The following is a 13,927-nucleotide window of genomic DNA, read 5'->3' as shown; positions in this document are numbered from 1 at the left end:
TAATAATAATAATTAAACACTGAAAAGGAGGTGGTGGAAAAAAATATCTGTAAATAAATGTTAACCTATTTGAACAGTTTTAAAGATTCACCATCATAAAAATTTTAAATGAAATAAATCTATCTGTAGATTAAAAATAAATCCAACAAAGCAACATCATGATCTCTGACATGAGATGTTTAGCACAAGATCATCATATCACAATATTGATATTAGAGTCACATCACGCCGTCCTAACCGGTATTCATTATCAAACACAGGAAATCCGAACGTACTGAAGGGAAGAAAATCAATCCCCACATTAAAAGTGTTGAGTACGATGATGTCCAAAAACACGAGCTGTCCAGGTTCTTCAGAACTTCACATGGAAACACGCTCCAAGCACATGTTCGGGAGTTAATGCTACAGTGTGACAAATAAATAAAAAAATGTCATCCCTCAGCAAATTGCAGTGGTATAAAAGGAATAAAACTCTCCAGGACGTCCTGTTGGAAAATAAATCACCTTCACACGGTGAGGTGTGCCGGATTGTTTTCCTGTAACAGCACGTCTCCAAGCGTTTTCTGCTGTATGACACTCTGAACATCCTGCTGCTGTGCATGAAACTTTTTTTGGCGTCTTCGTTTAGCCGCCAGGGCGTACAGACTTTTGCACACGACTGTAAATATTACGCTGCAGGAGTAAAAAAAATCCGACATGTTCTATGAGCTGCGGTGAGACTGTTGTGTGACTGGGAATAAAATCTCGGCGAGATGTTTATGTGCTGCGGTTCCTAAGATTCTATAACGCCTTCCTGTTCTTTCTCCTGAGGCTTGAAAGAGTGTGAGTGTGTGTGTGTGTGTGTGTGTGTGTGTGTGTGTGTGTGTCAGGAGGTGATGGATGACGTGCAGGCAGGTGTTAACGCTGGTCAGTGAGTGGGTTTATACAGGATTAGATGTTCTTACCTTTTCGGTAAGAAGGAGAAAGTGTAGACCGCACTCCGTGCATCGATTATTCCAGATTGATTTTCCCCCTGATATATATATACGTGAGCCTGAGCGAGCCGATAAAGCCGTCGCTCCTGATTCCAGAAGAACCTTTACGAGCACCGGTTGGTATTTCTGATCTTTCTGACTTAACGGCTGTTCGATTGTTTTGTTTCGAGCCGCACGGATAAGAAGAAACGTCTCAAATACAGTACTGTGCAAGAGTCGTAAAGAGCGCTCTGTGTTTTTAGTCCAAACTTTGTTATAGATTTTTATTTTATGACGTCTATCTTATCGAGTCGGTACAAAAACATGCTGGATTCCCAAACACTAGTTTTCCAGCTCAGAATGAACAGTTACAGGAAAAAGTGTGTATGTCAGTAAGGAAAGCGGTGTGCGAAGAGGTAAGAGACACTTTTCAGATAAAACACACAATGCAGGCTGCTGGGTTTCGCTGCAGAAATGAGAAGCGAGTGCGAGAGTCTGCAGAAGAACCGAGTCTGGTTCTGCAACACGCTCAATAACACTTACAGCTCCCTTCCTTATAAAACCGCACACATCCTACCTGAGACTACTTTATTTTATTGATTTATTTAAAGCAAAGGGTCTTCACACCAAATATTACCTTCGTTTCATTTATTACTGTTTACTGCTCTTTATAGTATTTCATTCCATTATTTCTGAAGGCATCGTTGCTCTACAGCACGTCTTTGCACTTCAATAAACCCAGGAACAGCACTCCGGACCACTAACCTTTCTCAGAAACGAACCGGAAAACCCTAACAACCCCGACGACATGTCATTGTACTGATGAGAACAACGTAAGTAAGTGTTTAAGTGATAGAGATATGATTTTGTTGTGTATGGATATGTTAGGGTTACGCACGATTGTGAGCATTTACTCCCTACAGGACACTTTTGATTTCAGCAACACAATAATTCAGGCGACAGTCAGGGCAATGCTGGGCTGCAAAACACAGAGGACCCATTCGTTCATTTATTCTTAACTTCATTCATTTTCCATCAGCATGCTATCCAGGTCAGAGCGGCGCTGGATCTGGAGTCTATCTGGAGTCTTGCCGTGCAAGGTGGGAGTACACCCTGGACGTGATGCTGGTCCATCGGAGAGCACGGAGTAGAATTTAGAACAGCCAGAACATGTTTTTGGACCGAGGGAAGAAATCGGAGAACCTGAAGGAACTCGCATGGGCATGGAGAACGTGAAAACTTAGCAAACAGTACCTCAGGAGACACCCGTCAGTCACATGTTCCAATATCTTTTTGATCACTTGAAAAAAAATGTGTCATGTTCTTCTTGTTTAACGTGTAAATTGTCTGATATCGATCTTTTTTTATTTCAAACCCAAGCGTCTTCAGTGTATAGCGAAAACAATAGAATTGTTCTTGCTGTTCCAGTACTTTCAGAGGGGAACGTATACATGAATGGCAAGTGTGATAACCATGCACGCTGTCATTTTTCAGAAACCCAGATATCATTCTTTGTATCATGACGGTAATATCTGCAGTGAAGTGAAGGACTGGCACAGGAAGATAAGAAAATGACGGCGGGATTCGAGGACATATTTGACTCTTTTCAGTGTGCGCTGTGAAGAGTAGAAAAGAAACCCTTGTGTTATGTTGTCATTTCCTGCTCTGTAGAGAATAGATAATTCAGTGTGCTCGCACTGCCAAGTGCTGCCTGGATGGGGAAATCAATAGCTGGACACCGAGCGATGCAGGAGAGGTCAGCACTATGCACAGGAAGGAAACTGAAACGACGGTCGTAAACGGTTTAACCCGAGTCAGACCCGGGACGAGAGGACGGGTACGGCAGGACGTTCCGGACCGACGTGATCTGTTTGTGGTTGATATCACCAGTGCGGTTTTGTATTGATGTTACAAATAAAGTAAAGGTGAAAGACATTTTAAACACGGCGAAGGTTTGCTTCACAACAGCCCAAGTGCATGCTTCTGATAAGTGACTTTAAAAACTAATAAAACGGAATTTTTCCACAAATCGTCCATTAACGGTTATTTGGATTTTTTTTTTTTACAGATCATGGGGAGAAGAAAAGCGCATTCTCTCGCAGTACTCGCTCTTTTTTCTGTCTTTATTCTGACTGTTATACTGACGGACGAGGGCACTTTGAAAATACAATGCTGTACCTTAAATTATAGACAGAAATGAAATGATTCATCTAAAAGAACACGTTCACGTGAATCAGTCGAGTTTCCTTAACGTCCCTCATGCTGTTATCCTGCACGCGACTTAACCACATTAGTGTATTTATTAATTCTACACTAAAAACACAAACACTGTGACTCGTTTAAGAGGGAAAAAATGCAGCAGGGAAGCTGAACAATTCAATTCATGATAAAATACAAGCTTTCGTGTGTAAGACCTCTGATCGAAGGCGCTGATTAGTTTTCTAGAACAGCGGCTCTGACAGTAGAGCGTCTGCAAATCGTTTCTATAGTAACGGCTCGTTCACAGGGACTGTTGCTATGGTGAAATTTTCTGCAAGGAGTGTGTTTATGTAACGTGTAAGGAAGGAGTCTCCAGTGTCGGCGCTGTGTAACAGTCAGAGGTAAAGCTGGAACTTTCAGTTTCCCACATCTTCATCACAGAGTTTACACTCTTTACTGTTTCTCACCAACACACACACACACACACACACACACACACACACACACACACACACACACTGAGATTATTATCTTATTAACATGAAGAGAGAGAATAAAGAGAGAGAATAAAGAGAGAGAATAGAGAGAGAGAATAGAGAGAGAGAATAAAGAGAGCGAGAATAGAGAGAGAGAATAAAGAGAGCGAGAATAGAGAGAGAGAATAAAGAGAGAAAATAAAGAAAGAGAATAAAGAGAGAGTAAAGAGAGAGTAAAGAGAGAGAATAGAGAGAGAGAATAAAGAGAGAAAATAAAGAAAGAGAATAAAGAGAGAGTAAAGAGAGAGAATAGAGAGAGAGAATAGAGAGACAGAATAAAGTGAGAGAATAAAGAGAGAGAATGGAGAAAGAGAATAAAGAGAGAATAAAGAGAGAATAAAGAGAGAGAAAATGAAAAGAAAATAGAGAGAGAGAATAAAAAGAGAATAAAGAGAGTAAAGAGAGAGAATGGAGAGAGAGAATAGAGAGAGAGAATAAAGAGAGAGAGAATGAAAAGAGAATAGAGAGAGGGAATAAAGAGAGAGAATAAAGTGAGAGAATAGAGAGAATAGAGAGAGAATGAAAAGAGAATAGAGAGAGGGAATAAAGAGAGAGAATAAAAAGAGAATAAAGAGATAGTAAAGAGAGAGAATAGAGAGACAGAATAAAGTGAGAGAATAAAGAGAGAGAATAAAGAGAGAATAGAGAGAGAGAATGAAAAGAAAATAGAGAGAGAGAATAAAGAGAGAGAATAAAAAGAGAATAAAGAGAGAGTAAAGAGAGAGAATGGAGAGAGAGAATAAAGAGAGGGAATAGAGAGAGGGAATAAAGAGAGAAAACAAATAGAGAAAATAAAGAGAGAGAATAGAGAGAAAATAAAGAGAGAGAATAGAGAGAGAGAATAGAGAGAGGGAATAGAGAGAGGGAATAAAGAGAGAAAACAAATAGAGAAAATAAAGAGAGAGAATAGAGAGAAAATAAAGAGAGAGAATAGAGAGAAAATAAAGAGAGAGAATAGAGAGAGAGAATAGAGAGAGGGATGGTGAGGGAACGAGTGTTTATAGCTGCTATAACGTAAGTGAGAACAGGAACTCACTTGCTCGCTGAAGCTCCGCAACATTAACTGTAGCTCTAAACGGATAACGAGGGCGACGTGTCCTTTTTAAATAATAAAAAATAATGAATCGTTGGTGAGTCGTTGTGGTGTAAGGGGAATAAAACACTCGAGGACGTGCTGTTAGAGGAAAATAATCATCTTCAGGGTGGATACAGTACCTCCACTTCATCACACCACCATGTCACTACAGTATTTTACTGGAACAGCCCTAACACACACACACACACACACACACGCACACACACACACACTGTGTTTATTCCTTACATATTGCTCGATTCATTTCATTTAGTCGAGGATTTAATTCTCCAGCTTTGTGACTCAAACTTTAATGGGAAATCGATGGCAGAGCCTTGGTGTTAGAAAAGGAAGGGAAGGAACACGGATCTTCACTCAGAAGGCCGTTTATCTCGTTTATCTGCTGTCTATCATTTTTATTGAGACATTTCATTTCCTGCTACGGATTCTCAATATAACCAGTTTTGTGTTCATCATAAGGAGACTCGGGACTGGAGCTCGAAGACGTGACCTGGGTTTAGCCAGGATGCTGAGATGAACTTTGACCCAACGCTTCACTTGAAATTCAGCATTGGGAGTCATTTATCGGCTGAATGAGCAGCTGGCTTATGGGCTGAATAAAAAAGAAACAAGTCTGCAGGGTGGCCTGAGGTTTACAGCACTTTGCCCCTGTCTTTATGGATTTTTCACTAGCGATGCTTTCACACTGAGCCCCAAGGAACAAATCTGAGATTATATCATCATCATCATCATCATAAAGAATCATTTGGAGTTATATCATCATGTTTTTTTGGCCTCATTTAAAATAATAGCTTATTTAAACACAAACCCGTTTCTGTTCAGGAAGTCTGAATTCAGACCAGCATCAGACGGACGCTCGTCGTGTCTCAACTCAGATACGAATCGATAGTGAGTTAAAGTTCAGAATTAATCGTCACGACGACCAGGACGCCTAATTACCGACAATCCTAACAAATCTCTACAAGGTCCTCTTCTTTTAATGCGCAGCAGACGCCTGACGGCTCTGACAGCCGAGCCCGAAGTGCCTCATTAAGGAGATTGTCAGTGGTGCCTGAACAAAAAATAAAAAACGACCTAAAATGGGTGGGTGGGGAGGGTGTAAATGTCAGAGCGAACACTAACAACTCGCACCATCTCAGTCGCTGTCATCTGAAGGTGTCCATTTATGAAAGGGTAATGAGAACGTCTGCTTCTGCTCCTATGATCTGTTTAGTAGTAAAGTTCTCCACTTGGTTGTAAAGGAAGACTCAGAGACGTACAGGAGCGCTTTTCCGATGTGGATCTAAACACAACATGAGGATGGGGAGCCAAAAATATCTCCTTGGTCTTTGTGGAAATCTGGAGTGAGGGTTTTTAAAGTGGGTTCCTGTTGAAAGAACAAGCTCTCCTTTGAAATAAATAAAACATATAGCTGTTCCTTGTCTTTTGGAGTCTGCACAGATGCATCTTTAAGTGGTCTTGAGTGTGATAAAACACCGACAATTTGGTTGGGTCAAGTGGCGGAACAGGAGGTCTAGCACTTAAAATTGGTTACATTTGTGGTTAAAAATAAGTTACTTCCTGCCAAGAACCTCGCTATTTTCCTGACCTCAAGCGCTCTTCTTCAATTGATCCATTCTGCCCTGTTTCCTCCAGACAAACAAGGTCCTTCCTGTGTGCTCCATATTAATCAATGTTCCACACAGGGAGAAAAAAAAAAAAAAGAACAGCTGGAGGAAGTCGTAACTAGATGAAGAACTCTCCTCATACTCTCCAGCATATGTATCTATATTTTATCTTCTCTCCCCAGCATCATCGCCTCACCCCATCACCCCATTAACACTTCTGCACTGACTTCAAAGAAATGGCTTAGAAACCTCCAACATGCTCGTCTCTTTCTTCTCCAAATCCTACAAACATCCAGTAATCCCACCACATGTCCATCGGATCGCATCACATCTGCGATTCTCCAGAAATCTCCAAAGACCTCAAGCTTTTTTCACATAAAAGACCCAGCTTAAGGATTCCAACCAGTCTGACTTCAATAAGCTGAGCTACTGGCACAGCCAATCCTGACCCTTCTTGATGTTCGCTAATGTTAAGCGTAAAATCCTCCACATCTTCATATCATTGGATGGCCACTTGGATTTGGTGACATCTACATCTACATCTTCTCCATGCAGATTTTGACCGGTGTCCCACATGGCTCAGTGCTTTCTCCTCTTCTCTTTATGTTCTCCACCCTGTCTCGTGATGACGAAACATCTTCAGATGGCATCTCCTACAACTAATTCATCTTTTCCTTCCAGGTTCTTTATTTGGATCTCAACATGCTTGGCCTCTCATCACCTGAATACCAGCAAGACTGAGCTGCTATATATTTATGGATATCTCCTCAACCTGACCTCATCGTCGTTTTTTTCAGAGCTCCGGGATCACGCAAATATTGTTGATCCTCATCAGTCTTCTTCAGTCACGCAGGTTCATATCAATATTATACCATCATATCACTCAGCCTTAGTTCAGTCTATTGTGTATTGTCTACAATCCCATTGTGCGTATATTTTTGGTTTATATTTTTATTCATGGTGTACTCTGGTTTCTTGCTTCTTGTCTTCTGCTTCCTGCCAATCTAGTTGCCTTGAATGTGTTTTTTTACCGTTCTGTATTACACTTATGTTTTCTTTTGTGCACTTGTATGCAGTTTCGTCGTACTTCTTTGTTCGGTAATCACAGATTTCATTATGTCTCTCTGAGAAGGCCACTCAAGTGCTTCTTCACTTCGTCTCCATTTGTATTCTGCAGTGCGTGACTACTGCATCTCATGCCGCAGCCTGACTAGCCTTCTATCCTCTTATTTTCCCAGCTCCCCGTAGCTCACTGATGCTTGCCTACAAAGCCAAAAATAGTCCGGGCCCCTGCAACGATCAAATCCCAAAAGGTACCTCAAGCACCTCAATTCAGTTGACTCAGGCAGGTGGAACATTTTATATTTAACAAAAGAATCGTTAAAATGTGTAAGGGAACGTACAGTGGAAAGCATTGCCATCTTGCAGCTCCAGAGTTTCCAGTTTCATCCTGAGCTCGGGTTTTTGTACCCGTGGGTTTCCTCTGGTTTTCCAGACTTCTAAAAAAGTTGTAACACTGACTGTAGTGCTGCATTTGACTAGCGGTTGTAACGTCATTCACAGCCTCTGACCAGGGAAAATCAAAACAAAGGAAAGACCCCCTCAACTTCCTGCTTGAAAACTCGGGATGAACTCCTCATCTCTTTCTTTAAATGGCTTCCAATTCTCCAACATGATTCTCTCCTCTTTCTCCAAAGCTTACAAGCATCCAGTAATCCCACCACATGTCCACTGGATCCCATCCAACCCAGCTTAAGATTTCCAACCAGTCTGGCTTCAAAAGCTGAGCTTCTGGATCAGCCAAAGTATCATCAATCCTGATCGTTCCTGATGTTTGCAAATGTTGATCATAATATCCTCCATAATCTTCACATCCTTGGATGGCCACTTGGATTTGGTGACATCTACATCTACATCTTTTCCATATAGATTTTGACCGGTGTCCCACATGGCTCAGTGCTTTCTCCTCTTCTCTTTATGTTCTCCACCCTGTCTCGTGATGATGAAATATCTTCATATGGCATCTCCTACAACTAATTCATCTTTTCCTTCCTTCTTTCTTGAGATCTCAAAAGTTTACACACCCCTGTTAAAATGTCGGGTTTTTGTGATGTAAAAAAAATGAAAATAAGATAAATGATGTCAGAACTTTTTCTACCTTTATTGAGAAATTGTATCCTGTTAATTAAAGTGAAAACCAATAAGAATCCTTTCAGGGGGGAAATGAAAAATAAATAACGTACAATAATCTGGTTGCATAAGTTTGCACACCCCTACACTAATACTCAGCTGAAGCGCTTTAGATTTTTTGGCAGCGTTCAGTCTCTTTGGGGAAGAGTCCATCGGTGTGGAGCGTCTTGACTTAGTAATATTTTGCCATTCTTCCTTGTAAAGCGTTCTGACTCTGTCAGAGTGTCTGGGCTTCTCCCGTACACGACCCTCTTCAGATCACACCACAGATTTCTGATTGGATTTAGGTCTGCACTCTGGCTGGGCCGTTCTGAAAGCTTGAGCGTGTGCTGGTGAAGCCGTTCCTTTGTTGATCTGGAGGTTTTGTTTCGGGTCGTTGTCGTGCTGAAAGGTGAAACTCCTCTTCATCTGAAGGGTTTTAGCAGAAGACTTAAAGTTTTGTGTCGGAATTGACGGGTATTTGGAGCTGTTCATTATCCCCTCCACTCTGATTAAAGCCCCAGGTCCAGCTGAAGATAAACGGCCCCAGAGTCTGATGCCGCCCCCACCGTGCTTCACCATGGGGACGGGGTTCTTTTGGAGATGTGATGTGCTTTTGTGCCAAACGTATCTTTTGGTATTCTGGCCAAAAATTTCAGCTTTGGTCTCATCGGACCGTGACACATTATTCCACCTGGTTTGGGAGATCGGATGTGTTTTTGATTTATTTTTTGGTTAAAAAGCCCTCCGTCCTGCCCCTCTACGCCACAGCCCAGAGATATGAAGAATTTGGGAGATTGTTGCCACATGTTTGGAGCAGCCAGTACTTGCCAGAAATTGCTGCAGTTATTTTAATGTTGCTGTAGACCTCTCAGCAGTTTTCTCCTGATCTTCTCATCAATTTCAGAGAGACGTCCTGTTCTTAACGGTGTCACTGACGCGCCATATTTTCTCCACTTGCTGATGATTATCTTCACAGTGTTCCATGGTCTATCCAGTGCCTTGGAAATTGTTCTGTAGCTCTCTCCTGGTTGATATTTTTCAACAGTGAGATCCCGTACCTGCTCTGTAAGCTCTGTGAGGCCCGTGGCTTTTCCAGACGGATGTCACCAAGAAGATGTCAGGACAATCCTATAGGAACAGCTGGACTTTATTTAGGGTTAATCAGTCACTTTAACTGATGGCAGGTGTACACTAATTAGTGTTTAACATGAGCTTGAATGTGATTGGTTGATTCTGATCACTGCCACGTTCCCAATTGAATGAATGAATGAATCAATCAAATGTATATCAAAACATATTAAATACCCAACATGCTACACTGATCATCACATACACACACACTTCAACACCTTCAGTGCTTGGACCCCTAAGATACCGTTAACAAAATCAACAAAAGCCACAAAACCACCCCGACATTTCTTCGAATTTTTCCTGTTCCGTAATGCGACCAGATCTGTAAAGGAACAGCTTTCCTGTGACACACCTTTTTTAAGATCTTTTTTTAAACTGCTGGCTGGAATAGCTAAGTGCTTAAAAATGGCAATGTGTCACCGTGTGACAGATGGGAACGTCGCCCTGCCATCGTGCCATCCTTATAAAACCTTGCAAAAAGGATGCGTTCAGAAAAGCCGGTGTGAGATCACAATTTGGCGGTTTGAATATTCCTGAAGAACACGTGTAGGTTCCTCTGCAAAACGACTGCTGGTTATGAAATTTTCATCTTCTGTGTGAGAAAATCAGACGTTCACCAGGAAGTATTTGTGGTATTTAACCGCAGGCTGGACTTAAATTAGCATTTATCACAATATGAACAGTAATAACATCTCATAACATAACTAATTACACCGATACATCAAACCTGAAAGCAACGCCATGAGCTCGATATATAGATATATAGATATATAGATATACATATCCAGTGTATCATACTGTACATGGCATGCAAATGGAGCTACATCAATCATTTTCAATTCATTCATGCCACATATTTATTTAATTTTATTTTATTGTACTCACCATTTTTGAAACCTCCAGCCAAAAACTGCATTAATAAACAACTTTCTTCTCAGCATATACACCGCCCACCACTAATATTGGCACCCTTGGTAAACATGAGCAAAGAAGGCTGTGAAAAATGACACGAAGAAATACTCTGTTCTCATGTTAGACAATAAAGACACTTTCTCACAGCTTTCTTTTGCTCATATTTACCAAGGGTGCCAATATTAGTGGAGGGCGCTGTATTTCTCCATTGAACATGTTCTGGGTTCAGCTCAGGTCTGTTTATCCTCACTCACAGATCCAGTCTGATGACTTTGCACTATAAAAGCTTTTCCCAACAGCTCAGGGAGGAATTTTAAGACTCGGTAAGACTCTTGTGTGCCATGAGGGGTGACATGAAGCTTTGTCAAACTCAGCTCCTGTATTCATAGCGCGCCTGTCGTACTGCACCGGGAAGAGATATGACTGCTAACGTTCCACCTGACTGCTGCACCATGCGCTTATATTTCATCTATTTCTTGCTATAGGCACGGCGCTTCCATTTTTTTTTTTTTTATTGGCGCACAGCTGTCAAATCCCGGATTCTCATTGGTCAGAAGGTGTTGATTCATTTTCTATAACAGATCACGGGTTTATATTAATGCGCAGGGTCTAATACGTCATCGTTTCTATAGTAACAGCTACATGTACAGTGGGACGTTCCACATAAACAGATTTAGAAGTAAGGAGAGATGAGTTTATGTAACATTTATGGAAGGAGTCTCCAGTGTCGAGGCGTAAAGCTGTAAGCGTTCCGACATCTTCAGGACGGAGGAGTTTACGCTTCTTTGTGGTTTCTCGGTAACAGCACAAGCTGAGAGAGTAAAATAAAGAGAGGCCGGCGAGGGAAGGACTGTTTATAGCTGCTATTACTGGTTCACAGACGTTCCACGACATTAAATGTAACCATAAACAGATAAAAAGTACATGTTCCTTAATAAATGTAAACTTGCAGTCGTCGGTAAGTTGCTGTGGTGGACGGGGAATAAAACACTTGGGGACGTGCTGTTACGGGGAAATAACCAACTTCGCTTCATCACACCACACCATCACTCAGTATTTACTCTAACACACACACACAGTGATTTATTCCTCGCGTGTTATTTATAATTTATGAATGTAAACATGACATAATGTGACATTTTGGATTATTGAGCGTATTACTGAAAGCTTTCGTATCGAAAAATGCCGTATCATAATTTCTAATAAATTATTAGGAATGTGCACACACACACACACACACACAAAAAAAAAAACAATCAGAAGATGTGAAAGTGAGGGCGAAGGATAGAAACTGCTCCGGCTTGTTAGAATTCCTCTGGATTTTGTGTCACGGTGGTTTTGCATAATTTATTCTGTCAGGCGAGTTACAGCATTTCTGCAGAGAACTCTAACTATTTATACTTCCGTCTTTGGAAAAAAAAAAAAAAACCCATATATAAATATTTTCACTTCTCATTTATAATTCTGGCGTTCTTGCAGTGCAGGGCCGGGACGGGAAGATGGGAAGAAATAATTGGTCTCGTAAGAGTTCACACTTATTACAAAATTAAGCAAAGCAATTAACCAAACATACGTATGAGACTAACTTATTTATTTATTTCTTATTCTCTACACACCACTCACATACAACCTAACATCACGACTACAAAAGTCACAAATGCTTAAAGAATTCATGTCATTTATATATATATATATATATATATATATATATATATATATATATATAAAGATATAATATTAGTCAGAGGGGCGTGGCTAGTGGTGCAAATTTTCCTTATGATTTGGAAAAGAACTTGATATGTTTTCATATACAGAGACATTATTGCTTTTTTTTTTCTGAAGCGATGGATTTTATTATATTTATACGTTAGACTTTATTACATGTATTATATTTACAACATGAGTTAATTATTTATTTTTTGTATGGTAGCATTTCCAAGATGGAGAACGTTGAGATATTGATAAACGTCCTGACTTTCTAATAAATCATAGATCAGAGGAATTAAGTGTGTAAACGGTTCGTGGTATGGACACGGTCATGTGGAAAAAAATAAGTACACCCCATGTAAATTGTTGTCTAATCACTGGCCCCCACCTGATTCTTGACCTTGATTGTGGGCGTGGCTCACTCCAAATGCCACGGCACATTCTACACTGTGATTGGCCAGCGCTCGGCGACATTAGCGTCTCATTTGCATACAAATTCTCCACTGTTCTGCGCTAGGACAGTGAGGACGGTAGGACGGTACTTACACTGAGAAGTAAGGGCCGGCTCTCCTTGACGGCGCCGACGCAGCCCAGGCAGCCGATCACCATGATGACGGTTCCCACGGCGATGAGCAGATTTGCAGCAGACAGAGACGGTAGGGAGGTGGAGAGAGTGGCGAAGTTTCCTTGAGTGACTGACAGCCAGACGCCTACTCCCAGAATCCCACATCCTCCCAGCTGGGAAAGAGAAAATACACAGTCATGTACATGCAAATGTTTGTACACCCTTAGGAAAAAATCAAGAAGAGCAAAGACATTGATAAAAACCTGCGTAGTTTCACAAACTCTCTGGGTTTTTTGTTTGTTTGTTTGTTTTTTTAATTCTCCCAGGTTACAATAGTGGTGTAAATTGTGTATTTTAACTTATTAATGGTAGGAAAAAATCTACATTATATCTAATAACTCCAACCTCTTTCACATCGTCATATGTTTTTAGGAACCTCTCTTCAGATGGTTCTTTTGTGTTGTATTGTATTTAGTGATTTCTTGCTGCAGGATACACCCACACTCGTACCAGAACAGATTCACACTAGCACTCTTACAGGTTTGTTGGTTTGTCCCTATGGAGTTCGTAATATAGAGTTCTTAACTTTCCCCAGACGCAAACCACCGTAAGTCCTAAGATCTCGGGCTAAACCTAACCTCAGTAGCCTACAGATAACCTTTTGGGCTTTTTTAGCGTTTGGAAATGTCAGATATTTCTAGCCTTGTGGGGACATTTGGTCACCACAAAGATATAAAAACATGCCCCCACACACACACACACACACACACACACAGATCTACTTTCTCCATTAAAAAGTAATGATCAGAGCGAAGCAGACTGCAAACTGTGCTCTGAGAAAATATGAAGAGGAGGAACTGTAGACTCGTCCTATAGCACAGTACAAGTCACCTGATATTAAAAAAAAACATCTTCATGGCATTTAAACAGTGCATTCACAGTAATAAACAACATGACAACATGCAACCTGAACCTGTCCCGCGTGTGTGAGAGAGAGACAGCAGTTCATTTCGGCGAGAACTGAGCGCTGAGTTAAGGTGCAGTTGTGT

The 13,927-nt window shown here is 41.0% G+C and overlaps 1 protein-coding gene across 1 annotated transcript in view; it reads right to left on the bottom strand.

Annotated features, from left to right (window-relative positions):
• The window catches only part of tspan4a (tetraspanin 4a), a 72,870-nt gene that overhangs the window by 24,619 nt on the left and 34,324 nt on the right, over nucleotides 1-13,927 (bottom strand). The window contains exon 2 of the mRNA XM_053622472.1: nucleotides 12,860-13,051. Within this exon, the coding sequence (XP_053478447.1) occupies nucleotides 12,860-13,051 (192 nt within the window). The remainder of the gene's footprint in view (nucleotides 1-12,859; nucleotides 13,052-13,927) is intronic.

The sequence above is a fragment of the Ictalurus furcatus genome, chromosome 4 (genome assembly GCF_023375685.1).
Source record: "Ictalurus furcatus strain D&B chromosome 4, Billie_1.0, whole genome shotgun sequence".
Taxonomy (NCBI): Eukaryota; Metazoa; Chordata; class Actinopteri; order Siluriformes; family Ictaluridae; genus Ictalurus; species Ictalurus furcatus.
Note: the sequence above shows the minus strand (reverse complement) of the source record. Positions and strands in the feature narration are given on the sequence as shown.